General features: G+C 41.0%; 1 protein-coding gene across 1 annotated transcript in view; it reads right to left on the reverse strand.

The window, feature by feature from the left end:
* Positions 1 to 8,657: 8,657 nt before the first annotated feature.
* The window catches only part of LOC140725433 (ubiquitin carboxyl-terminal hydrolase 47-like), a 32,833-nt gene continuing 13,983 nt past the window's right edge, over positions 8,658 to 27,507 (reverse strand). The window contains exons 8-14 of the mRNA XM_073040876.1: positions 22,795 to 22,926; positions 21,410 to 21,457; positions 16,140 to 16,265; positions 14,823 to 14,954; positions 13,879 to 13,937; positions 13,693 to 13,748; positions 8,658 to 9,598 (exon numbers count right to left, since the gene is read on the reverse strand). Coding sequence (XP_072896977.1) covers positions 9,405 to 9,598; positions 13,693 to 13,748; positions 13,879 to 13,937; positions 14,823 to 14,954; positions 16,140 to 16,265; positions 21,410 to 21,457; positions 22,795 to 22,926 — 747 coding nt within the window. The 3' untranslated portion in view covers positions 8,658 to 9,404. The remainder of the gene's footprint in view (positions 9,599 to 13,692; positions 13,749 to 13,878; positions 13,938 to 14,822; positions 14,955 to 16,139; positions 16,266 to 21,409; positions 21,458 to 22,794; positions 22,927 to 27,507) is intronic.

The raw sequence follows: 27,507 nt of genomic DNA on the forward strand, positions 1-27,507 counted from the left end.
ACTGGCAAGTTATAGACTCAGAGAGCATGGAAACAGGGCCTTCAGCCCATTAAATTCATTCAGTTCTTCTCCCAGCCATTTACAACAACCCTTCACTAATCTCACTTTATTTCCATTAACTCATCCGGATTCTACAAAATTCACAAATAAATTCACACTTCTTGGGGAAGTAGGAGGATACCAGAACAGGCAAAGGAAGCCCATGAGGTCAAAGGGAGGAAGTGCATCCTCCATACAAACAGCAACCAGGGTTCGGGTGGAGTCCTGGTCTCTGGAGTTGTGAAGCAGCAGCTCAACTGGCCACGCCGTTCTGTTGTCCACATCTTCACTGTCTCTATAATAACAGACTGCTGTATTGAGATGCAGCATAGAATGGGCCCTTCCGGCTTTTTGAGGCCCGCTGATGAGCAGCCCGTGATTTAACCCTAGCGTAATCAAAGGACAGTTTACTTTCTCCGATTAGCCTACCACCGGTAGACCTTTGGACTATGGGAGAATCCAGATGAAACCCACAGGTCACAGGGAGAATGTACAAACTCCTCACAGGCAGCAGCAGGAATTGAACCCGGCTCACCTGTATGGTAAAGTGTTGTGCTAACTACTGCGCTACCGTGCCGCCCTGAGTACATATTGGGAAGACTGAAGCTACTGTCTTCAGGCTCCATAACCCTCCAGTTTTCTGAACACTCCTCTTCATAGAATCTGTCTAAAAATGAACCAGATGATTATACATCACTTGGTCTTTGTTTACTTCAAAATGAGCTTCAGGAATGTTCTCATCATCTCTTTTTTTTTAAAAAAAAAAAGACAAAAGAGACTGCAAGTACTGGAATCTGAAACAGCCAAAGAGAATGCCAGCAGAAAACGGCGACTCAAACCATATATGTGGAGGCAAATGGTAAAAGTCAATATTTTGGCTCAAGATCATGTATCAAGACTGAGAGGGAAGAGGAAGATTGTTGGTATATGGTAGTAAAAGGGAGGGTCAGAGGCTGATAGGTAAGAGGTGGAAACAGATCAGAAGGGGTGAAGGACAGATTCAACTCAGAGGGAAGTGGAGGAAGTAGGGATCTAGAATAGGATCAAAGCAAGAAGAAAACTGGGTGGAGAAGTGAGTGTGTGTGAGGGAAGAGCACTGGACTGTAGTTACCTGAAGTACGAAACTTTAACACTCATATCAATATTTTAGATTCCATAATCTGCTCATCACCTAATCAGAATATGAGATGATGTTCTTCCAATTTGACATTCTTCCTCTCTATGATGATGGAGGAGGCTGAGGACAGACAGAATAGTGTGGGAGTGGGAAGGAGAATTAAAATGATCAGCAAATAGAAGCTGAAGATGGCTCTTGCATCTCCTAGTCTATGCCTGGTTTCTCCAAAGTAGAGCAGGTGACATGAGAAGCACTGACTGCAGAAGACAGACTGGAAAAGGTGTAATCAAAGTGACTTCGTGTTCAAACGGAACGGCCACTTGGGGCCAACCAAAGATGCACTGTTTTTAAGATGTGATTTTTTTTTTTTTAATGAATGCAAGACTACACTGCACTGAAAGAACAACGGGTTCAGCAGGTTTACCGTGTCAGTGATCTGTTCATTGTTCGGAGCCGCAGCTGTGGTGGTGAAGGAGCCGGCGCCTGGCCAGAAGAAAATGCCTATACTGTAGATACTTTAAACCACTGTTTATAGTTCATTTATCTTGTAACTACATGCTGCTATTTATGCACGTTTTATTCCATATCGGTACTTTAGCCTATAACATTATTTTTATATGAAACACCTTTTTCCAGGGCGTCTCTAGAGGTGCAGCTCGTTAGCCCCTCACTAAAAGCCACTGGACTCAACAGTGAGAAAAATCACGTTTTCAGTCTGTTCATATCCCTCTCCGATACTATGGTAAAGGAGGTAGAATTGTGATCACTATCTCCAAAATGCTCTCCCACTGAGAGACCTGACACCTGACCAGGTTCATTTCCCAATACCAGATCACATACACCCTCTCCTCTTGTAGGCTTATCTACATATTGTGTCAGGAAACCTTCCTGAACTCACCTAACAAACTCCACCGCATCTAAACTCCTTGCTCTAGGGAGATGCCAATCGATATTTGGGAAAGAAAAATCTCCCACCACGACAACCCTATTATTATTACCCCTTTCCAGAATGTCTCCCTATCTGCTCCTCGACGTCCCTGTTACTATTGGGTGGTCTATTTAAAATAACACCCGGTAGAGTTTTTGACCCTTTCCTGTTTCTAACTTCCACCCACAGAGACTCCGTAGACCACCCCTCCATAACTTCCTCCTGTTCTGCAGCCTTGACACTATCTCTGATCAACAGTGCCACACCCACCTCTTTTGCCTCCCTCCCTATCCTTTTTGAGGCATCTGAAGTAGCGATTCCTGCCCTGCACCATCCAAGTCTCTGTAATGGCCACAACGTCATAGCTCCAAGCACTGATCCACGCTCTAAGCTAATCCGCTTTGTTCATAATACTCCTTGCGTTAAAATAGACACATCTTAAAACATTTGTCTGAGTGCATTCCTTCTTTATCACCTGCCTATCCTCCCTCTTGCACTGTCTCTGAGCCTTCTCTATTTGTAAGTTAACTGCCCCTTCCTCCATCACTTCAGTTCAGTTCCCTCCTCCCCCAACAATTCTAGTATAAACTCTCCTCAATAGCCTTTGCAAACCTCCCCACCAGGATATTGGTCCCCTTGGGATTCAAGTGCAACCCGTCCTTTTTGTACAAATCCCACCTGCCGCAAAAGAGGTCCCAATGATCCAGAAATCTGAATCGCTGCTCCAATCCCTCAGCCACACATTCTCCACCTCATTCTATTCCTACATTCACTGTCACGTGGCACATGCAGTAATCCGAACATTACTGCCTTTGAGGTCCTGTTTCTCAACTTCCTTCCTAACTCTCTGTAGTCTGTTTTCAGGACCTCCTCCCCTTTCCTACCTATGTCGTTGGTATCAATATGTACCACGACCTCTGGCTGTTCTCCTTCCCACTTCGGGATATTGTGGATGTGATCAGAAACATACTGGACCCTGGTACCTGGGAGGCAAACTACCATCTGCGCTTTTTTCCTGCATCCAGAGAATCACCTGTCTGACCCCCAGGGAAATATTTAATAGGAGTAAAAATACAGAAACCATGATGTACAAAGGCTGTTGTAAATCTAGTCAAGAAGAAAAGCTTATGAAAGATTCAAAAGACTAGGTAATGATAGAGATCTAGAAGATGATAAGATTAGCAGGAAAAAGCTTAAGAATGAAATTAGGAGAGCCAGAAGGGGCCATGAGAAGGCCTTGGCAGACAGGATTAAGGAATACTCCAAGGCGTTTGACAAGTATATAAAGAGCAAGAGCATAAAATGTGAGAGAATAGGACCAATCAAGTATGACAGTAGAAAAGTGTGTATGGAACTGGAGGAGATAGTAGAGGTACTTAATGAATACTTTGCTGCAGTATTCACTACAGAATAGGATCTTGGTGATTGTAGGGATGACTTACAGCAGACTGAAAAGCTTGAGCATGTAGACACTAAGGAAGAGGATGTGCTGGAGCTTTTGGAAAGCATCAAGTTGGATAAGTCAATGGGACTGGACAGGATCTACCCCAGGCTACTGTGGGAAGTGAGGCAAGAGATTGCTGAGCCTTTGGCGATGATCTTTGCATCATCAATGGGGACGAGAGGTTCTGGAGGATTGGAGGGTTTCAGATGTTGTTCCCTTAATCCAGAAGGGGTGTAGAGATAGCCCAGGAAATTATAGACTGATGAGTCTTACTTCAGTGTAAGTTGATGGAGAAGATCCTGAGAGGCAGGATTTATGAACATTTGGAGAGGCATAATGTGATTAGGAATAGGCAGCATAGCTTTGTCAAAGGCAGGTTGTGCCTTACGAGCCTAATTATAATTGATGAAGGTAGAGCTGTAGATGTAGTGTATATGGATTTCGGCAAGGCATTTGATAAATTACCCCATGCCAGGCTTATTGAGAAAGTAAGGAGGCATGGGATCCAAGGGGACATTGCTTTGTGGATCCAGAACTGGCTTGACCAGAGAAGGCAACAACTGGTTGTAGACGGGTCATATTCTGCATGGAGTTTGCTGACTAGTGGTGTGCCTCAGGGATCTGTTCTGGGACCCTTCATGATTTTTATGAATGACCTGGATGAGGAAGTGGAGTGATGGGTTAGTAAATTTGCTGATGACACAAAGGTTGGGGTGTTGTAGATAGTGCGGAGGGCTGTCAGAGGTTACAGTGGGACATTGATAGGATACAAAACTGGGCTGAGAAGTGGCAGATGTTCAACCTAGATAAGTGTGAGGTGGTTCATTTTGATAGGTCAAATATGATGGCAGAATATAGTATTAATGGTGATACTCTTGGCAGTGTGGAGGATCAGAGGGATCTTGGGGTCCAAATCCATAAGACTCTCAAAGCTGTGCAGGTTGACTCTGTGATTAAGAAGGCAAATGGTGCATTGGCTTCATCAATCGTGGGAGTGAGTTTAAGAGCCAAGAGTTAATGTTGCAGTTATGTACTGTAGGACCCTGGTCAGACCCCACTTGTAGTACTGTGCTCAATTCTGGTTGCCTCCATACAGGAAGGATGTAGAAGCCATAGAAAGGGTGCAGAGGAGATTTACAAGGATGTTGCCTGGCTTGGGGAACATGCCTTATGAGAATAGGTTGAGCGAACTAGGTTGAATGAACTCAGACTTTTTTCCTTGGAGTGACGGAGGATGAGAGGTGACCTGATAGAGGTGTACAAGATGATGAGAGGCATTGATCATGTGGATAGTCGGAGGGTTTTTCCCAGGGCTGAAATGGCTAGCATGAGAGGGCATAGTTTTAAGCTGCTTGGAAGTAGGTACAGAGGAGATGTCAGGGGTAAGTTCTTTTTTAATGCAGTGAGTGGTGAGTGTGTGGAATGGGCTGCCGCTGACGGTGGTGGAGGCAGAAATGATGGGGTCTTTTAAGAGTCTACTGGTTAAGTGCATGGAGTTTAGAAAAATAGAGAGCTATGGGTAACCCCAGGTAATTTCTAAGGTGAATTGGCACATAATTGGCACAGCTTTGTGGGCTGAAGGGCCTGTATTGTGCTGTAGGTTTTCTATGTTTCAGACTCTGTATGTCTGAGGTAGATGTGACTGGGGTTCCGCCAAACCCATGAGGTTGGAATTGCAAATTGCACAACTAGGGTTGTGAATCGGGATTTAAACTAAACAGCTGGGTGGTAGGTTCAACAGACTGGAAAAGTATGGATAATGTAAAAGAGTAAAGTGTGGATAAAGATACATTAAAATTAAGTTTAAAAAAGAGGAAAGTGTGGAGTGCAGGAAAGTCAAGAACATAAGAAACAAAGATTACTGGATTTTAAAGGCACAATGAATGTAAGGGCACTTAATCTGAATGCCCATAGAAATCATCACAAGGTCAGTGAACTCATGGCATAAATCTGTATGAAGGGGTATGATTTAGAAGCCAATACAGAAATGTGGTTGCAGGGTGGAGATGATTGGAAATTAAATATCCAATGATATCAGGTAATATGGAAGGATAGGTGGGAAGGTAAGGGGGTGGGGCAGCATTCTCAATAAAGGATAACATCAGGTCAATAGTGAGAGATGATCCAAGATCTAAGGAGCAGAATATTAAATCATTCTGGGTAGAGATTAGGAATAGTAAAGGGAAAAACATCACTGGTGGGAGTTGGCTATTGGCCACTGAATAATAACATTACAGTAGCACAGGCAAAAAACAGAAATATCTGAGGCATGTAAGAATGGAACAGCAGTTCTGATGACTTTAACTTGCACATAGATTGGGTGAATCAAGTTGGTCAAGGCAGTCTTGAGGAGGACTTCATAGAATGCATACGTGATAGCTTGCTTGAACCGCATATTACTGAACCTACAAGGGAACATGCTATCTTGGATCTGGTCCTGTGCTATGAAAGTTAGCATTCTTGTAGTTTCTAACTTGGAAAGAGTGATCACAGTATGATTGAATTTTTCATAGAAATGGAGGGTGCAATAGTTCAATGGAAAACCAGTGTATTATGCTTAAACAAGGGAGACTACAAAGAGATGAGGGAGGAGTTGGATAGGGTAGACTCGGAACTCTGGCTATCTGGTATGCTATATTGAGAAACAGTGAAAGACTTTCAAAGAGATTTTTCACTGTGCTCAACAAAAGTATATTCTGGTTAAAAGCAAGGACAGTAAGGGTGGGAAGAGCCAGACATGGATAACTAAGGAATTAAAGGAAGGCAGCAAACTAAAAGCTCATGTGTACAAAGTTGCCGAGAGTATTGGTAAACTGTAAGATTGAGGAAAATTTAAATAGCAATGAAGAGCAATAAAGAAAGGGAAGATAGATTATGAAAATTTACTATCTGTTTTTATATTTTGTGCTAGTATAAGTTTTTTATAATTATATAAAGCAGAAACGGGTGGCCAAAATGAACATAGGTCCCTTGGAGGATGAGAAAGGGGAATTGCTATTGGGTAATGAGGATATGGCTGAAGCTTTGGATGACTATTTTGTATTTGTCTCCAGAGAGATGACATGGATGCAATGACAGGTTAGGACCTTGATACAATAGCTGTCACTAAAGAGCTGGTGTTGAGCAAACTTGTGGGCCTAAAGATAGACAAGTCCCCTGATTCTGATGGAATGCATCTCAGGGTACTGAAAGAAATGGCAGAGGTTATAGTCGAGGCTTTGGTGATAACTTACCAAAATTCTCTGGACAGCTCCTGATGAATTGGAAGACAGTGAAATTCATGTCACTGTTCAAAAAGAGGATGTAGGCAAAAGTCAGGTAACTATAGGGCAGTTGTTTTAACATCTGTAGCTAGGAAAATGCTTGAAGCTATTATTAAAGAAGAAATAGCAAATCATCTGGAAAGAAATGGATCCATCAGGCAGATGAAGCATAGGTCAGCATAGGTGAGTCCTGCTTGACAAACTTACTGGAATTCCTCGAGGATATAACAAGTGCAGTGGATAGAGGGGAACAGATGAATGTTATTTACTTGGATTTCCAGAAAGCATTCGATAAAGTGCCTCATAAAGACTTTAACTATAAGGTAAGGATGCATAGAGACGGGGGTGATGTATTAGGATGGATAGGGGATTAGTTAACCAATAGAAAGGAGAAAGTTTAGATACATGGGTGTTTCTCTGGCAATCAGTGGTGAGTGGATTGCTGCAGGGAACGGTGCTGGCCCACAACTGTTCACCATATACGTTAAGATGAGGAGACTGAGTGTAGTGTATGTAAGTTTGTTGATCACATTAAAGTGAGTGGAAAAGCAAATTGTGCAGGGGATACAGAGAGTCTGCAGAGAGATGTAGATAGGTTAAGTGAGTGGACAAGGGTCCGGCAGATAGAGTACAATGTTGGTAAAGAAGTCATCCATTTTGGAAGGAAAAATGGAAGATCAGATTTTTATTTGAATGGTAAAAGATTGCAGCTTGCTGCTGTGCAGAAGGACTTGGGAGTGCCTGTGCATGAATCACAAAAGGTTGGTTTGCAGGTGCAGCAGGCTATCAAGAAGGCAAATGGAATGTTGGCCTTCATTGCTCGAGGGATTGAATTTAAGAGCAGAGAGGTTATGCTGCAACTGCACAGGGTACTGGTGTGGCCGCATCTGAAGAACTGCGTGCAGTTCTGGTCTCCTTTCTGGAGGAAGGATATACTGGCTTTGGAGGCGGTGCAGAGCAGGCTCACCAGGTTGAATCCTGGAATCAGGACTGTGAGAAGAGATCGAGTCACCTGGGTCTGTACTCACTGGAACGCAGAAGGACGAGCGGAGATCTCACAGAAACATATAAAATTATGAAAGGGATAGATAAGATAGAGGGAGGAAAGTTGTTTCCACTAGTATATGAAACTAGAACTAGGGGACATTTTCTCTAGATACTGGGGTGGGGGGGTAAATTTAGGAAAGAAATAAGATGAGAAGGAACTGCTTTTCCTAAAGAGTAGTGAATCTGTGGAATTCTCTGCCCAATGAAGCAGCTGTGTCTACCTCAGTAAATATATTTAAGACAAGGTTGGATAGATTTTTGCATAGTAGGGGAATTAGGGGTTATGGGGAAAAGGCAGCGAGTGGAGATGAGTCCATGGTCAGATTAGTCATGATCTTGTTGTATGGTGGAGCAGTCTGGATGGGCCAGATGGCCTACTCCTGCTCCTATGTTTTTATGCCCACCTGAACCCCAATTTGTGTGAGTACCAGTTATTAAAAAAAGAAAACAGAACATAAGGAACCATCTTAATTAAACAGTGAAATGTGACAAGTCAGAGCGCATCGTGAAGTTGTCTTTAACTCGTACGCTGGACCCTCAGTTTGCATGAAAGCAAGCGCCACGTTCCAAGTGTCGCTCGAAATTCATCTCGAACATATGGGCTCCCCCTCACGCGCATTCATCCTTCCTCCATGAAGCCTTTCATCTGCACAAAGCACCTTGTGAATAGAGACATCTACCCTCCTGTCTTCTCCCAGCTCCCGCCAAAAACACTTTGACCCACACCAGAGTCCATCATAAAGACCTCTCCAGACCCAATGTTCTCGAGAACCTTTACCCAATTCCACCATCTTGATTGGCTGACACAAGATTCCCAAGTTGAACAACAAAGCCCTTTACTCAAATCCAAATAGGCTGAGAGCAGAACAGAGTGATACATCATAGGAGTACAAATCTTAACAAGGGTGATTATATATATATATCTATAAAATTCATTATTCTTTATAATTGTTAAATGTTGTTTTTGTTACATGTTACACCAACAGAACACAGCAAATTCTTAAAATGAGTAAACGTGTATGGTGAAAAAGTTGCTCCTTTAAAATAGCCCTCTGTTTTTCCCTTTTCTCGACCTACCATCAGCCCAACTGTCAGTGTCAACTGTTCATTGTCAAGCCATTTAGTTGTTATATTTTTAAAAAGAAGAAAATAATCAAGTCTTTGAAACTAACAAACACACTACCAGAATTCCAGTTCATATCGCACCTCTCATAGAGCTGGAAATTATAGCATTACACAGAATATTATCAAGATAAAATATTAACATTGAGCGATAGGATATGTGTGGGCAAATGACCAGAAGCTTGGTCAACAATAAATTAAACCTGCACTTTAAAATGGCTAAAAGTTTTATATATTCTGCCAAATCAGGCACTCGTAAGTGAGAGATTAAGGACAAGAATCAATGAATTATGAATGAACCAGGAAAAAGCTTGTGCAGATCTGGCTTAAGTAAATCACTCAAACAATTTGCTTGTGAATTTCCATATGAATACAAAATTATTTTGAAGAAACTGGATGATGCGGTTTTCTATTGCTCAATTCATTAATTTCCCTTTCATCATTCTACCCAGAAAAACAACCGAGGATGCTGCTTTTTTTAAGTCGTTTTCTAGGCAGACCTTCCATTTGATTTTCTTCTGTTTTTTCACACTCTGCCATTTTCCTTCTGTCGTTTGTTTCTGTTTGATAGTTGCTTTTTCCATCATGTACTCTTTGTGCCTTGATTCTTTCAGCTCCCTCATCTGCATTAGTGATATCTAGAAATATGACATGGTGAAAGGTATAAACAAATATATGAAAGTGCTGAATTAAGTTCAATATGGTCAAACTCGTTAATCGTGAAACATGTGCCTTGCAAAGTGAATGAGGCTAATTTTAACACCACCTGACTAGTTAAAATGTGTTGGGTTAGCTACCAGCTGAAAACTTCTTTTTCTCAATGTTTGTAATCAGGAAGCTGCAGATGTCTGCTTAAAACAGACAAGAACTTCATGAAAATATTTGAATATGGGTCAACAGAAATTTGGCTGCATTTAACTGCCAGGAACAACTGCTAACAAGATTCTGTATCTAAATTAAAAACTAAAAATTAGATAAATGGCACTTGCCTGAAACAGCAAGTTTTGCCTTCTGCAAATACTGGCTGATCTGGTAGGTTTTAAGACCACAAGACCATGAAATATAGGAGCAGAATTAGGCCATTTGGCCCACTGAGTCTGCCGCACTATTTCATCATGCTGATCCAATTTTCCTCTCAACCCCACTCTCCTGCCTTCTCCCCATATCTATTTATGCCCTGACTAATCAAGAATCTGTCAACATCTGCCTTAAATACACATAAAGACTTGGCACCCACTGCTACCTGTGGCAAAGAATTCTTCAGATTCACTACCCTCTGGCTAAAGGAATTCCTCATCTCCATTCTAAAAGGATACCCCTCTATTCTGAGGCTGCATCCTCTGGTCTTAGACTCTTTTGCCATAGGAAACATGCTCTCCACATACACTCTATCAAGGCCATTCACCATTTGATGGGTTTCAATGAGGTCACCACTCATTCTTCTGAATTCTAATGAATAGAGGCCCAGAGCCATCAAACACTCTTCATATGACAAGCCATTCAATCCTGGGATAATTTTTGTGAACCTCCTTTGAACTCTCTCCAGTTTCAGCACATCCTTTCTAAGATATGCAGCCTAGAATTGCTCACAATACTCCAAGTGAGGCATCACTAGTGCCTTATAAATCTCAACATTACATCCTTGCTTTTAAATTCTAGTCCTCTTGAAATGAATATTAACATCACATTTGCTTTCCTCACCACAGACTCAACCTGCATATTAACCTTTAGGGAATCCTTCACAAGGACTCAAGTCCTTTTTCACCTCAGATTTTTGTATTTTCTCTCCATTTAGAAAATAGTCAACCTTTTCACTTTTTTCTATCGAAGTGCATGATCATATACTTCCAGACACTGTATTCCATCTGCCATTTCTTTGCCCATTCTCCTAATCTGTCTAGGTCCCTCTGTAGCCTCTCTACTTCTGCTCCTCTACCTGCCACTCCACCTGTCTTCATATTGACTACAAACTTTTTAACAAAGCCATCAATTCCATCATCCAAATCATTGACATATAATATAAAAAGTATCTGTCCCAACACATACCCCTGTGGAACATCACTAGTCACCAGCAACCAGCCAGAAAAAGCTCCCTTTATTCCCTTTCTTTGCCTCCTACCAATCAGCCTCTGTTTTACCCATGCTAGAATCTTCACTGTAATACCAGTAGCTCATAGCTTGTTAAGCAGCCTCAAGTGAGGCACCTTGTAAAAAGGCCTTCTGAAAATCCATGTACACATCAACCGATTCTCCTTTGTCTATCCTGCTTGTTATTTCTTCAAATAATTCCAACAGATTTGTCAGGCAAGATTTTCCCTTGAGGAAACCGAGAAGACTATGTTCTATTTTATCATATGCCTCCAAGTACCCTGAGACCACATCCTTAATAATCGACTCCAACATCTTGCATATTGAAGTCCCCCATGACCTTCAGTTCTGCATTCACCCTTTGTCTGCCTTTTACATTGCAACTCATACTATTGACTGTAATCTTGCCCTCTCAACAGCCTCTCCTCATGATACATTGCCTCTGTTTGAAATCCAGCTGCCTCATCTTCAGCATTATTATTCACCTTTCCTACTATACTTCTTGCATTGTTAATATACATAGTTGAGAACACTACTCACACCCTGCTCAATGTTTTGATTCTTAACTTTTTTCAAGGTCTTACCAACATCTCTCTCCACAACCTCTCCACTAACTGTCCTGGCACCCTAGACCCCATCCCACTGAAACTCTAGTTTAAACCCCACTGTGCAGCATTAACTAACCTTCCCACTAGGATATTAGTCCCCTTCCAGTTCAGATGCAAACCATCCCTTCTGTACAAGTCCCACCTTCCCTGTAAAACAGACCAATGATCCAAAAATCTTATGCCCTCCCTCCTACACCAACTTCTTAGCCACGTATTAAACTGTATAATCTTCCTAGTTCTGGCCTCCCTATCACATAGCACAGGAAGCAATCCTGAGATCACAACCCTGGAGGCCCTGCCCTTTATCTTAGCACCTAACTCCCTATGCAGAAGCTCGTCACTCGTCCTACCCACGTCATTGGTACCCACATGGATCATGACTTCTGGCTGTTCACCTTCCCACTTAAGAATGCTGAGGACTTTATCCAAGATATCCCAGATCTTGGCACCCAGGAGGCAACATACCGTCTGGAAATCTCGTTCTCACCCACAGTACCTCCTGTCCATTCCCCTATCAGCACAGTGTGCCTCTTCTTTCCCTCTTCCCGCCCAACCTTCTGAGTCACAGAGGCAGGCAGTGCCAGAGACACGACCACTGTAACTTTCCTCTGTTAGGTCATCCCCACCGCTAGTATCCAAGGTGATATACCTGTTATTGAGGGGTACTCTGCACTGGCTCCTTAACCCCTTTTCCCTTCCTGACTGTCACAACCCTGGAGGTCCTGCCCTTGGGTGGAATTACCTCTCTATATGTCAAGTTTTCTTGAACACTTTGTCTTTCATTTCAGATTTCCAGCACTTGTGTGATTTTTTTTTAAACTTTCACATGCCAGGAAGGGTGAAGAGGCCTTTTAATGCAAATTAAGAAAAACTTAGGTAACACAAGAAGCACGGCCCTTTCTAACTTATCTCAGCTGTGGTCATAGATCCTCAACCGAAACATTAACTTTAATTCTCTTCCCACAGATGCCTCCTAATTGCTGAGTATTTCCACCCTTCTGTATTCTTAGCACTGAACTTGATTGATGCTTTTCTCACATTTGAAAGAAAGATAGGTGCATTTGTTAAAATTTATTTTCTAATACATTCTGCCAAGCAATGTGGGCATACTGTCGCTGGAATGTGTGGCGACACTTATGGTCTGCGCCCCCCCCCCCCCCAGCATACCCTTGGGTGTGTTGGTTGTCAATGTAAATGATGCATTTCCATGCATGTTTTGATGTATGCTTGATAAATAAACTTAAATTTTGGATCTTTGATCTTGGATATGGGCTTTACAGATTTAGCCAGCATTTAATTGTCAATCCTTAACCTCTTTGAGAAGGTGAACTGCCTTAAACCTTTGCAGTCCTTTTAATGAAGTTAGCCAGAGAGCTGCAGGATTTTGATTCAGTGACTATGAAGTGCTAAGTCAGGATGGTGTGTAGCTGTTTTCCTATGCTTTTGCTGCCCTTGTCTTTTCAGCTGGAGGTTATGGGTTTAGAAGGTGTTTTGGCGAGTTGCTGCAATGCATCCTGGAGACGATACAAACTGCTTTTATTGTGCACTAGTGGAGGAGTAGGTGAATTAATGTTGGGGGGGTTGCTTATCAAGAGAGTTGTTATAACCCCTATGCTGTTGAGCTTCAAATGTTTATGAAGCTGCATTCACCCGGGTAAGTGGAGGGTATTCCATCGTAGTCTTGGTAGACAGGCTTTGGAGAGTTGAAAGGTGTGTGACCTGTCGCAAGATTCTTCGCCCCTGCTACACGGTGGTCGTGCAGATATGCTGTGTATATGTACAATCCAGTATAGTTTCTGGTCAATGGTATATCCCTCAGGATATTGATTTTGGTGGGTTCATCAGTGAAAAATCAGGGAATCGTATGTGGATTCTCTCACATTAGATTGCTTAGCATTTTGTGCTGCAAATGTTACTTGCCATTTATCAGCCTGACCCTGATAGCCTGATCCAGGTTGCTGAATCTGAATGTAAGTGGCTTCATTATTCCTGAATAAGAACTAATGAATGTCATATCAGAATGGAAGACCTTATACCTTGATTGCTGTTCATGTTCTCCTTTCTGTACATTAGCAAATATGCTTCTGATGATCTGTGGTAGAAATGTATAAATATGTTTAGGTTAGCCTTCATTGTACATTTTGTTCTATTGACATCTGTGATCAATGCAACAGCAAAGCTAAGATATTATGAAAATTGAACCAGAAACACTGCATTGCTACCTTCTACAAGGCATGCTCTCTGTATTGTTTTGGCGTACTTCAGGAAAGAAATTTTCCACCTATAAAATAAATAGGCTCATTAGTTTCTCAATTAATGTCAGATAAATGAACTTAGTTTAAACAATGAAAAGCAAAATATTGTTGGAATGTTCAACAATGTTCATAAAACTACACAGAAATAGCAAAAAATGGTTTACGTGAAAAGGGGACAATTAAGGACAGGATAGAACTTACTGAACTTCTGACTACATCAATAGGTTTTGGATTTTTTTTTTATTTTACCTCAAATTTCAACCCCTGGCCTTGGTTCTGTGTGATTTTCTGCATATTGAAAATTGCCCAGAAATTGAATCCAGGAAACATGCTAAGCATGATTCTGGCTAATCTGAAAATACATCCAGCTGAGGGAGCTGGCAGAGGCTCTGAGTAGAGGCTGAAATATTAAAACTCTTGTTTTTGATCACAGAGTAATCAAAAGTTATTGAAAGTGGGACTAAATTTTAAAGCAGATTTCTCAAAAAAAATTCAATCATTGATCACTGCCTCTTATAGGAGAGTGATAATAGAATTACAAAGCATCTGCAGGATGGAAATGCAACAACAGCCTCCTCCATTCATCATCTGGAATCGGCTAAGTGACAACTAGCAGATAGACATTCCAACATACTGATGTTCAAAATACATTTTATTTTAGAGCGATGCAGAACCACAGGTGAAAGTTTACTTTAAAATCTGCAATGGTGCTTCTTAAAAATCTTGGTCAAATAAAATCAAAGTGAATTCTATCTTCTATAATTTCACCCTTAACATTGTTGTACAAAATTGTTGTCAGCTAACTGGCCATAAATTTCCATAGGGATTTGGATTATTAAACGGATTGATAATGTGTAAAATACATTCTAAAATTCACATAGATATTCTCAGCAAAAAACAATGATACTTACCTCAGAGACATAAGTATCATTAAAACTGTACCATTTATTGGAAGTATCTGGTCTAATGTGAGCAACATAATGGCCAAAGCCAAATTCTCCTTCATGATCACAGGTTGCAAACAGTTTGTAAGTTGTGAAAGTCTGAAGAGGGATTGACAAGATAAGAAAGGAAAATATGTCACACATTTAAGTTCTTAATCACCAACATAATGCTGGTGTTAGGCTATATTACATCCAAAACCAATGTAGGCCCTATTAATATTTTTGACTGTTTTATATATTAAATAAAACATTACTGGAGAGAGTGGCTTGACAGTGCAGCCATTAATGCTGTTGTCTCATGGATCCAGGAACATGGGCTCAGTCCAAGTATTACGTGTTGTCAGTGCTTCGATAAAAACGCAGCCTGGGCAGGGCAAAAAGCATGATCAAGGACGCATCTCACCCTAACCATGGACTTTCTACTCTCCTCCCATCCTGTAGGTGCTACAGGCGACTCCGCTCCCGCACCAGCAGGCACAGGAAGAGCTTCTCCCCTGAGGCTGTGCCCTGCTGAACCTCACATCACAGCACTAAGCAGTATTGCACCCATATTGTACTGTCTCAGTACTTTTACATTTGTGTGCTGTAGCACTTACTTTTTATTTGCAGATATTCGCAACCTAACCACTCATCTGCCACAATCTTGCTAAGTAATAATGTCAATATTTCTGTCTTTCTGTAAGTACACAAGCATTGAGTTTTGCAAATATTCAGAATGGCTGTCTACTCCAATCTTCTACATGCTTCAGAGGGCTGAATTACTTCATTGGCATTTCAAAGCAAAGCAACAACAGTGTCCCCAAAACCATCAAATCAATTTGCGGGATGAGCAAAACGACAAATTCACCTGCATTGAGGTGTAACTCAGAACTGGCCATCTCCAAGCAGCTGGCTAGACCATCCCCATGCCCAACAAACTCAAAAACTGGAGCCCTGAATTACCAAATTAGCATGAGAAATTAGGAAACCCTTCAGAGAGGTCTTCAAAGTCTCATTGACTGATGAAATCCCATGGCCACTCAAAATGGAGGAGAAACAAATGGACTGAAATCACTGAACCTTCATTGAAAATATAAGGAAGCCAAGGAAAAACAGTGAATAGTGGACAACAGCTTTAAAACCTATGCTCATGCATTAAATAATATGGTCCTGCCCCAAAACTGGAAAAGCCTATGAATTCAACACAGGCCTAAGAAGAGATGAAAATACAAGAGTATTACAATTCCTCATCTACTAGACTGATCTGCAAGCCTCACTTCATGAGCCATTCTCAACGCTGCTTACCCTCTGGCTCCCATCCAGCTGCGAATTCTGCTTTTCTTTAACTTCCTTACTTTTAGATCTTTTGTCAAATTCAGGTCCTAATGAAGATTGTTGCTTCTGAAGTGCCTTTGATGATTCTTCAGACTTCTATGAAAATTTGGAAGCAAAGTCTGTTTAGTGAATAAGAGCAACATCTTATGATGCCTTCTTGGAAGACTGTTATGCACCACATTATTCACAATGGCCTGGCAACACTTGCTAAAGGACAAAGCACCAAACTTGTTGGACATTACCAAGATTGAAAAGTAATTAAGCACACTGCAGTCGCTTCAACTTCAACAGCAAATCTGGTTTAGTCCGAGAGTTGCTATTAAAAGTTTGAGAAGTAAATAAACAGGTGTTTTCCCAGTAAATTGTGGGCTCAAATTTTGATCTGACAGACAATTAATGTGCTACAGTTTAGCAATCATTAAGCATTCTTTTAATTTATTTGAGATTAAAAATGCCACAATGTCCATTTTAATGCAGTGCTTTGATATCTTCCCAAACACACCAAATTAATTAGCAGGACAAATAAAATGATATTAGCAACTCTCCTAAGTTCCCTAGTATCTCTCACACTCTGGCAGCAATAAGTATCTGGCTACACCATCCACAAACGCTAGCAACAGGCTCCCAAAACACAGCGCTTCTTCTTGGTTCAAAGTTCACCACTCTTCTGCACAGTACAACATCTGTGATATGAATGGCGAACATGTGTTTGTAAGTAAACTGCATGACGGACTGCCAGCTTCTAACATCACAGTGCGAATACCGGAGTGAGATCTTTGAATTTTATATGGCTTTGATGTTTCTTGGGATTCCTATGAAAATATTAACCAAACCTTGTTTAACAAATAACAACATTTTAAATTGTCCACGTATTGAAAGAATGTTCCATCAAGCTGTCCAGTACTTCATGATTGTTCTGCCTAAGTACCAAATATTCTGAAAATTGCTTGAGATTGAAAAAGAAGTAAGAAGATGGCAATCTCATCAAGTTCGCTGGCTAATCTGCTTTGACCCAAGTGCCGAGATGTCTCAGCTAACAAACTGTGACCTTTGGGTTGAAAACCTCTTAGTGATTGTTATTTATCTGTCTTGCTCTTTAATTTCTTTGGGGCTAGAAATGCTTTTCACGCGAAGCAGTGGGCTACACGGAGTTTCTTGCAAGTTGGAATGACTCCTAGGGTTACAGATGTGGTATGTAATAAACAAATGCTTTCAAGCAAATTGCATGATCAATTCTAAGCTTGCAAGTGGATTGGGGAGGGGACTGTTGAAAATGATGAGAGACCTCAGAGAGGACTAAGTGAGTTAAAGAGAGAAAAAAATTAAAAGCAGATCAGGCAGTATCTGTGGAGGCAGATGAAACGTTAGTGTTTCATGATGATATTTTATCAAAATCAAAATCTGAAAGAAGTTTTCGGAAAAGAAACAGGAATAATTGATGGACTAGAATTAATAGAAGGTCAATGGGAGGACAGAAAATGACTCAGGAGTGTTGGAGAACTGCAAGACAGACTTACCTAGGAAGAATATTCACTGTCTCTGCAGCACGCCTTCACGTTAGGGAGTGCTGCAAACAGCTCAAGTGAATGGATCATTATGAAATATGGCTTAAATATTATTTATCATCCAAAAAATGCTATTAAGTCACATACTTGACCATTTCACATGACAGCTGTGTATAGACTGCATTTAAATGGCTCTAAATCAGGAGTCATATGCAAGCCGGTCTAAGTAATGTTAGTGGATTTCATTCTTCAAAAGTTAACAGTGAACCAGATTAATTCAATTAAATAAACTGAAATTCCAAATCCTTCATGTTGGAGTCAATAGTGCAGTCTTTGGCATTACTAATCCAGAATACATATCCACAGTAACTTCTTCAGACATCACAAAATCTGAATCTGGAAGTATTATCTAGAGTGGTGAATACAACTTCAGGAAAAGAAAATGGACTGTTACGAAGGATGAACAGCTTTGATGGGCAGAAGGGTACAGAGTTGCCCATGTTCCCCCCCCCCCGGGAGAATCACAAACTGTTACTGTTGCCACGCTGCTAATGAGAGAGAAAGAGATGGAACAAAAACATGCCAGAACATCTGCTACTGATAAGAGAGGGGAGAAAGGCTTGTTGTTCCACCATATTATGACTCCTGAAAGACATGGCTTCGGAGAGGGCTGTTTACTTGGTACCATTCTGTTCATTAAAATTCCTCAGTGGACAGCCGGAGTGGGCTGGTTTGATGGACTAAGCCATTCAAAACTGATTGACACCTGAGACCCCGTGAGTGGGGATAAAAGTGAGGTCTGGGGAGACACCTCTCAGACACACCAGTGAGCACTGCTTGAGTGTTGGAACCCACGAGAAGGTGTGGGGCATCGGGGACTGAACAAAGGATCGGTCAGTTTAACTCAGTGTTTATAGCAGGGCCTGTGGGTGTGTCCGCCCTTGCCTGGGTGACAAGTCCACCACAGAAGAAAGGTCTAGCTGAAGGACAGAGGGGTCATACCTGAATGGCCACAACACAGCGACGAACCAAAAACATAAAGGAAGGTTTGACTGACTGTAGCTGTCACTGTTCGCTCACTCTCTCTCTCCAACGATTAAAACACAAGAACCAACAACTACCTCAGCACGTATGAACTGAACTGAACTTTATATTCACATTTGACAATTCATTATCCCCTAGACATCGATAGAGTTTGTTTATTATTGATTATTATTATACCCACACTTTTAGGTTTAGTATTGCTAACGTGTATTATCTATATATTTGCATTGTTGATATTGATTTGTATATTTTACTAATAAACACTGTTTGAAAATAGTACCACCAGACTCCAATGGATTCTTCTATCTTTACTGGTCAGACACCCAGTTACGGGGTACATAACAGGACTAAGAGAAAATCAAAATAGCTATGAAAATAAACCATTGAAATCCTATGAAAAACTGAAAGAAATGAAATAATACATATGTAAAAGTTCAATTTCAATGTCAGTGAGGTAGTTCGGCAATGATATGACTTAGCAAATCATTTATAAAGCATTTTGATGAAAATGGATTAGCCTACTTTTGTGTTGAGTTTAGCGTTCAGCCACACAGAACACAAACGTAACACTGTTCGGTATTGTTGTTTTTAGATAGCCATAAGAGGCATATGTTGGACAGCAACACCTTTATGCTTTATTACGTATATATGCTTGTCTAAATTTCAAGTTCAATTGCCATTCAACCATACATGAATACCGCCAAACAATACAGTATCCTCCATAGTCAAGGTGCAAAACAGAACCAATAGTCATACACAGCACGGCACATGTAGCACATATAAGACGGCAGTAAACATAGTCAAACAAAAAAAAATCGTACATCCCAAGTCCCTGAGTATCATGTCTTGTAGAACGATGGTGCATGGATGTCGTCGGGAAGAACAAATTCTCAGACAAATGCAATCCAGTTTGCTTTCCACTGAGAGCAGCACCTAACAGGAGGAGCCAGCCCCCAGCCCAGCACAGACACCGTGCCACACTGCCTCCAGCGTTTCCTCTCCTGGGTGGCTGCGAAAAAGCAACCCTGCAGAATGAGGCTCAGCCAATGCTAGAACCAAGGCTACACAGCTCCCCGCCATTGGTCTCGCTGATAAACTAGTCAACCAAACTTGCCATATTCTTAATTACCAGTATCCAACAGGGTCTTGCAATCACTAGAAAGACATCCAAGACAATCACTCACTATTAGACTGCACACCACCTTCACCACCGACTCCAACTCCTTTCAGCTGCAGGCAGCAACATAGTCGGCACTAAGTCCAAGTTCTCTGGTTCCTCCACTGATGGGATAGACTTGCAGTACTTACAGCACCAGCAGTGTCTTGCAATTGTTAAAAAAGGCATTTTAAAAAGACAGTAACATGTTTGTTTCTGCAGTCTGACGTCTACTTAACAAAATGCAGACAATGCAATTAGTCACACTAGCTTTTTAATTTTTAGAGAAAATTCTTTCAATTGATAAAGTGAAGTAATCCATCCACAATTTGTCTCAAGTACAGTCAACATTTAGGGACATAAAATTAAAATATAATTATATTAACACTGTGGATGTTTCCCATGCTACACAATTTTCATGACACCATTGCTAAGTTCTTCCTCATTACTTCAAAGGATGTAAAACAAATCACTGAAAATATCAATGAAAAGTTACCAGATTGTACAAGAGTTCAATTTGTTTGAAATACTTAAATACAGTTGCAATTTATTGCACTCTCCACATTCACTACTAACTCCAACTTATAGATGCATGCATGATAAGCTTATTTATAGCATTGTCCACATATTATAGCACTATCCACAGAGTAAACCTGCCTGTGAGACCAACTATTCAGTAGCATAGATACATTCAAGACTATCCCTTCACTGCAAAATACCAATTACTCATGTTCTATGTTGAACCAAACTATCATACACGTTATTAGGTCCAGGAGATCCCTAATAATGTAGCCATTGAGTATATTGCTATATGTTCATGGTCATCTGCTGCTGTAGCCCATCCACTTCAAGGTCTGATGTATGTTGGATTCACAGGTGCACATCTACACACCACTATTGTAATGCATGGTTATTTGAGTTACTGTCACTTTTATGTCAGCTTGAGCTACTCTGGCCATTCTCCACTGTCTTCTCATTAACAAGGTATTTTTGTCCACAGAACTGCCACTCACTGGATTTTTTAAAATATTCACACCTTTCTGTAAACAGATACTGTTGTGCGTGAAAATGGCAGGAGATCAGCAGTTTCTGAGTTACTCAAACCATTGTGTCTGGCGCTAACAACCATTCCACAGTCAAAGTCACTTAGTTCACATTTCTTACTCATTCTGATGTTTGGTCTGAACAACAATTGAACCTTTTTACCACGTTTGCATGCGTTCATGCATTGAGTTGCTGCCATGATTGGCTGATTAGATATTTGCATTAAGGAGCAGGTGTACCTAATTGAAAAATACTGTAAGGAAATGAATCTCGAGGTTGTATAATGTATACGTACTTCAATAATAAATATACTTTGAACTAATAAAGTGGCCATTCAGTGTATATTACTTTACAATCCTTATTATTGGTTTAATTTACCTACAGTTAGTTGTAAGATCTTTCTGCATGTGACAAAACAGTCCCTTAATACAAGAGCAAGATAAACTTTGTCACATTTGTTGCACGATAACATAATTAGACAAGTATCTTACCTTGGAATATGGGATCCATTCTGATTTCCTGACTTTTTCATTCTGTGTCTAAAATACAAAGCTTGAATTTTGAACATGTTGTTTGCCTTGTAGGAACTTCAAAAAATTAAGGGTTGTTTTTAGTGCATTTCTTTCAATTCACAGATTCTTCCATAGGCCTTCTTGGACACATCATAGACACAATCTTGCTGAAGCCAGACATCTTGTGGTCAACACTAATGGTAAGATTTTCCTAAATCTTTCAGCTAATAAGCTTCTTTTTATGCTGTGACTTATTGAATTAATAGAATAGGGTAATGGGATAACTAAGATGGTGGCAACCAGCAAGAACACAATTAATGACAGACTGACTGAGAAGGAAATGGCAATAACAAAGATATCATGTGTATCACAGACAAACTAGCTACTGGAAGGGTGGCATAGGGAGACGAGGCAAAGGATGGAGGTATGGATGCTGAGAGGTATCGGGGTAGAGGGAAAGGAGACATGAAAAGAAAGAAAGAGTATTTTAAATTGTTTATTTAGTCACTGGCTGGAAGAACAGCATTTTATAGCAAGAGTACTATGCAGATTAATTGCCATTCAATTAACTGTGGTTAAGGAGATCCTTAAACTCTTCATTATTGTATGAAACTTTCTCAACCAGTGCATTGGGTAATTAAAGTCCAAAGTATGAAGCACTAATAAAATGTTCCAGGTAAGGAGTAGCAGCAACTTATTAGATCAAATGGCAGAGGCTATAATTCACCAGCAAGATTTAGAGCTCACAACTCATGATTAGAATGTTCTGGTTTTATAATGAAATTTAAGCCAAGGAGAATATTTGTTTGCGATAATCTTAAATAAAAAGTCAGTGGAAGTGCAAAACAGAGCCATTCTTTATAGAATGATGTTGTTGCAAAGAGTAAACAGGCGTATTGCATTGCTGTTTATAGCCATTGATATATCTATACATAAATGTATAAGCATGTATCAGTGCAACTTTACATGAGAAAATTAGAGATAGGAGGAGATGGTCAGATACAGTTCATATTCCTCTGGGCTGAATCCAAAGGATTCACCAGCCTCTGTATAAGTAAATGTTTCCTAACATGGAATATTTGACAAGCTGCATCACATAAATGTTCAGATGTCTAATTCCTTTCCTTTCACCAACAAGCATCCATTATGTGAACAGTGTATAACTAACACGCTCTATGGGTTGGGAATTGCAGCTATCAAAGGGATAATGAATTTGCAGGTTTCACTTCTACACTTAAGTAAAGGAAGCAAACCTATTTTTTGGTAGTACAGCAGGAGGAAATCAATTCACTGACTCCACTCATAAAACAACCCATGGAAAGGCAAAATTTGAAGGAGAACTTAAAAAAATTGTAATTATTTACCTTCTGAAATTTTAAGCACTGTGGAATCTCCACTTCGTTGTGCAACTTTTTGAAAGACTTCATGGAGTAATCAAATTCAAATCTTTTCAGCTGAAGAACCAATATCTGTGGCAAAATTTCACAGCGGTATCTCTGTAAATAAAAGGATGGCAAGCAATCATCAATGCAAATGTCAACTCAGATTCAGTCCAGGACTTACTTCTGTCTAGAATGTCCTGCAAACATTCTAGCTCAATCTCTATTGCTTTCTGATATATCATGAAGATGCAGTAACTTTGCGTTAGAAAGTAGAAACCTTGTAAGTATACCAAGTAAAACAACGTATCTGTGTGTTATCTGCATTCAGTTCTTTGTTCTCCTAAGCAAATTCACAAATATCTGTGACTCTTAAATATAAATGAAAGAGGGATTAAAGAAACTAATAATATGTGTTCTCAGTACTTTAGTAAAGGATTGTCAGAGGTAACCAGTGCACATAAATATTCTGGTTCTTAATGTGGGTTTTACTGGGGCAATGGCACAAGTAGATGTGAAGATCTGGCCGTCCATTATACTGGAGACATTTCTTAAGCATAAATTTCATAGATCTGTGTGTTGATTAATACTGTATGGCACAATGCAGTAATCAATAAATTCTAATTGAGCGTAAAAGCCAAAGTGCTGTTGGCACCACTTTGGGAAAATGTCATGTGCAGGCAGATTTGGAATTGGGGTCTAACAAATGGTCGGGTTTGGAAATGGATGTGTCGTGGGAACGGTAGTGCGGAAGGTTAGGGGTGGGTATTCCAGGCTTGATAATAGGTGCAGTAGTATTGGGAGCAACTAGTAATGATGGAAAGTCAAGCAAACCACTTGATTAGAAGGTGTTTCAGAATCTTCAGCAACAGTGGACCCTTCAACAAATGCTGAAGCAGTACCAAAGGCCTCAATTAAACATAATTCCAGCAGCAATGATTCCTGCCCTCCTATACACTTTTAAGACCAACAGGCATCACAAGGCATTTGGAAAAATGCCACCAACACAAAACTGTCCAAATGCACTGGAGGGATAAGCAGAAGTAGACAGAGTAAATGGTTCAAGGGTGTGCTCAAAACTTTACGGAAGAAGTTGAACATCTCCATTGACTTGGAGAAGGGACATTCAGAATGGTAATGAAAACTTAAAGGACATGCAAGAGGAACTACAGAAAGCCTTCATAAACAGCAGAAGGAGCAGAAGACACCAGAATCAGAATCAAGTTTATTATTCCTGACATATATCACAAAATGTGTAATTTTGTGGCAGCAGTACAATGCAAGACATAAAAATAAGTTACAATTTTAAAAAAAGTAAATAGTGCAATAGAGGAATAGTGAGAAAGTGTTCATGAAGTCATGGACAATTCAAAATATGATGGCAGAGGGAAAGAAACTGTTCGTAAACTGTTGAGTGTGGGTCTTCAGGCTCCCGTACCTTCTCCCTGATGGGAGAAATGAGAAGAAGGCATGTCCCAGATGATGGATGCCACCTTCTTGAGGCAACATCTTTTAAAGATGGTGAGGAGGCTTGTGCTTGTAATGAAGCTGGCTCAATCTAGAACCATCTACAGCATCTTGCAATCCTATACATTCAAGCCTCCATACCAGATGGTGCTGTAATCATTTAGGACGCTCTCCACCATACACCTGTAGAAATGTGCTCCAATCCTTGGTGACATAACAGATCTCCTCTAAGTCCTTATGAAGTATAACCTGCTTTGCAATTGCATCAATACGTTGGGCCCAGGATAGATGCTCTGAGTTGTTGACACCCAGGATACCCTTTCCACTGCTGACCTGTCAAAGTGGACTGGTGTGTGTTCTCCCAACTTCCCTTTCCTGAAGTGCACAATCAATGTATTGCTGACATTCAGTGCAAAATTGTTGTTTCAAAACCTTCCAGCTAGCTGATCTAGCTCACTCTTAGACATCTCCTCTTTGCCATAGGAGATTCTGCCAACAATAGTGTCATTGGTGAGTTTATAGATGGTGTCAGAACTGTGTCTAGTCACAGTCACAAGCGTAGAGAGAGCGGAGAGTGAGTTCTCCTTAAGATGTGCCTGTGTTGATTGTCAGCGATGCAGAGATAATCCTCCAAACAAGATGGCTCCAAGCTGTGGTCTTCATCGAAGTTGTGGTTTATACTTAAGTTTTTTAGAATCATAGTGGTGATTTTGGGGATACAGAAAGGGGTTAGGGGTCATGTTAAGATTTAAGAATGGGGATCTGGTTAGAGGTCTGGCCAGAGTCCAGACCTTGAGGACATGGCTGGTTGTTCCCCCCCCCCCCCACCCCCCAATCCATGTCAGCAAGTTTTCAGCTGGATTTGTGATTGGTATTCCGTGTGGGCAGGAGGTACAAGGGTCGATGACCCCCCCCCCCCCAGTCAGTAGGACCAGAGTTCAGGGCCTAGTAATCACCATCCCAGTCATCAGAGAGTCCAGGGTTAGAAGCCAAGAGTTTATGGACCTCATTCATCGTTGCTGAGTCCTGATGTCGATACCTAGGGGCAAAGCCAGAAGGGCAATCAGAAGTCCCAAAATCCTGGGCTATGGCCCTGGGTTGGCAAGTCTGCGAATCCACTAGGGAAGTCAAAATCCCAATGCCTGCAAGTCTGTGAGCTTACTGGAGGCTGGAGGCCAAGTAACAGTCTGCCCTGGGTTTAGAAGACTGTCTGCATCTGTGTAAAAGTTTTTATAACGAAACAAACCAGAAAAGGGTGGCCAAGGTAAACATAGGTCCCTTGGAGGACGAGAAGGGGGAATTGATATTGGCTAATGAGGAAATGGCCGAGGTTATAATTGAGGCTTTGGTGATAATTTACCAAAATTCTCTGGACTCTGGGCAGGTCCTGACAGATTGGAAGAAGGCGAATGTCACGCCACTGTTCAAAATAGGATGTAGGCAAATGGGAGGTAACTATAGGCCAGCTGGTTTAACATCTGTAGTTGGGAAAAAGCTTGAAGCTATCATTAAAAGGTGAGGCATTTGGAAAGAAATGGATCCATCAGGCAGATGCAACATGGATTCAGCAAAGGTAGGACCTGTTTAACAAACTTACTGGAGTTCTTTGAGGATATAACAAGCGCAGTGGATGGAGGGGAACAGATGGATGTTATTTACTTGGATTTCTAGCAGGCTTTTGATAAGGTGCCACATAAAAGACATCCATAAGATAAAGATGCACTGAGCTGGGGATGATGTATTAGCATGAATAGCAGATTGGTTAACCTATATGAAACAGAGTTGGAATACATGGGTGTTTCGCTGTTTGACAATCTGTGATGAGTGGTGTGCTGCAGGGGTCGGTGCTGGGCCTGCATCTGTTCACGACGTACGTTAAGAAAAGGAGACTGAGTGTAGTGTATCTATGGTTGCTAATGACAGTAAATTGAGTAGAAAAGCAAATGGTGTAGAGGATACTGAGAGTCTGTAGAGCGATATAGATAAAGTGAGCAAGGGTCTGGCAGATAGAGTACAACGTTGGTAAATGTGAGGTCATCCACTTTGGAAGGAAAAATAGAAGATCAGATTATTATTTAAGTGGTAAGAGATTGCAGCATGCAGCTGTGCAGAAGGACTTGGGAATGCTTGTGCATGAATTGCAAAAAGTGCAGCAGGCTATCAAGAAGGCAAATGTAATGCTGGTCTTCATTGCTAGAGGGATTGAATTTATGAGCAGGGAGATTACATTGCAACTGTACAGGGTACAGGTGAGGACGCATCTGGAGTACTGCGTGCAGTTCTGGTCTCCATATTTGAGGAAGGATATACTGACTTTGTTTCCACTGGTAGGTGAGACTAGAACGAAGAGATAGCCTGAAGATTTGGGAGAGTAAATTTAGGATGGAGATGAGAAGGAACTGCTTTTCTAAAAGAGTGGTGAATCTGTGGAATTCTCTGCCTAATGAAGCAGTGGAGCCTACCTCAGTAAATATATTTATTAAGACAAGGTTGGATAGATTTTTCCATAGTAGGGGAATTCAGGGTTATGGGGGAAAGGCAGGTAGGTGGAGATTGAGTCCATGGTCAAATCAGCCATGATCTTAATGAATGGCGGAGCAGACTCGACAGGCCGGATGGCCGACTCCTGCTCCTATTTCTTATGTTCTTATGAGTGGGAGGGAGGGTTGGAACTAGTGTTGCTGTTGTTCTGTTGTTGTAGCTGCTGTTGCTTGCATTTTTCTGCAAACACAGTGAGCATCAAATGTTGGTGCTAGAATGTGTGACAGCACTTGTGGGCTCCTCCCAGCACATCCTTAGGCTGTTCTCACTGATAATGCAAACGTCACATTTCACTGTAAGTTTCCATGTCTGTGTGATAATGAAGGAATCAGAATCTGAACCCTGTCGCTGATCCACTATGAATGTGGTTTCCTGATGTGGAAGTCAAGGATCCTGTTGCAGAGGGAGGTTTTGAAGTTTAGTACACCTCACTAACTTCCTGCCAGCCCATCCTATCAGCCAGCATCTATGGAAAAGTATGCAGGTCCCACATTGGCTCATTCACTACTTCAAAAACCACAAAGCCAGAGTAGAAGCAAGTCATCCTCACTCCCATGAGATTGCCAAAGTTGATATCCAGTAAAGTTTGCTCATATAACATTAAACAAGCATTGGATGACTTGACAGTTCTGCCCATCAGTATTCACGCTTAAATCCAGGAAGCTGCTGGTAATGATCTTGACCCTGTCT

This window comes from Hemitrygon akajei, chromosome 3 (genome assembly GCF_048418815.1).
Source record: "Hemitrygon akajei chromosome 3, sHemAka1.3, whole genome shotgun sequence".
NCBI classification, from domain to species: Eukaryota; Metazoa; Chordata; class Chondrichthyes; order Myliobatiformes; family Dasyatidae; genus Hemitrygon; species Hemitrygon akajei.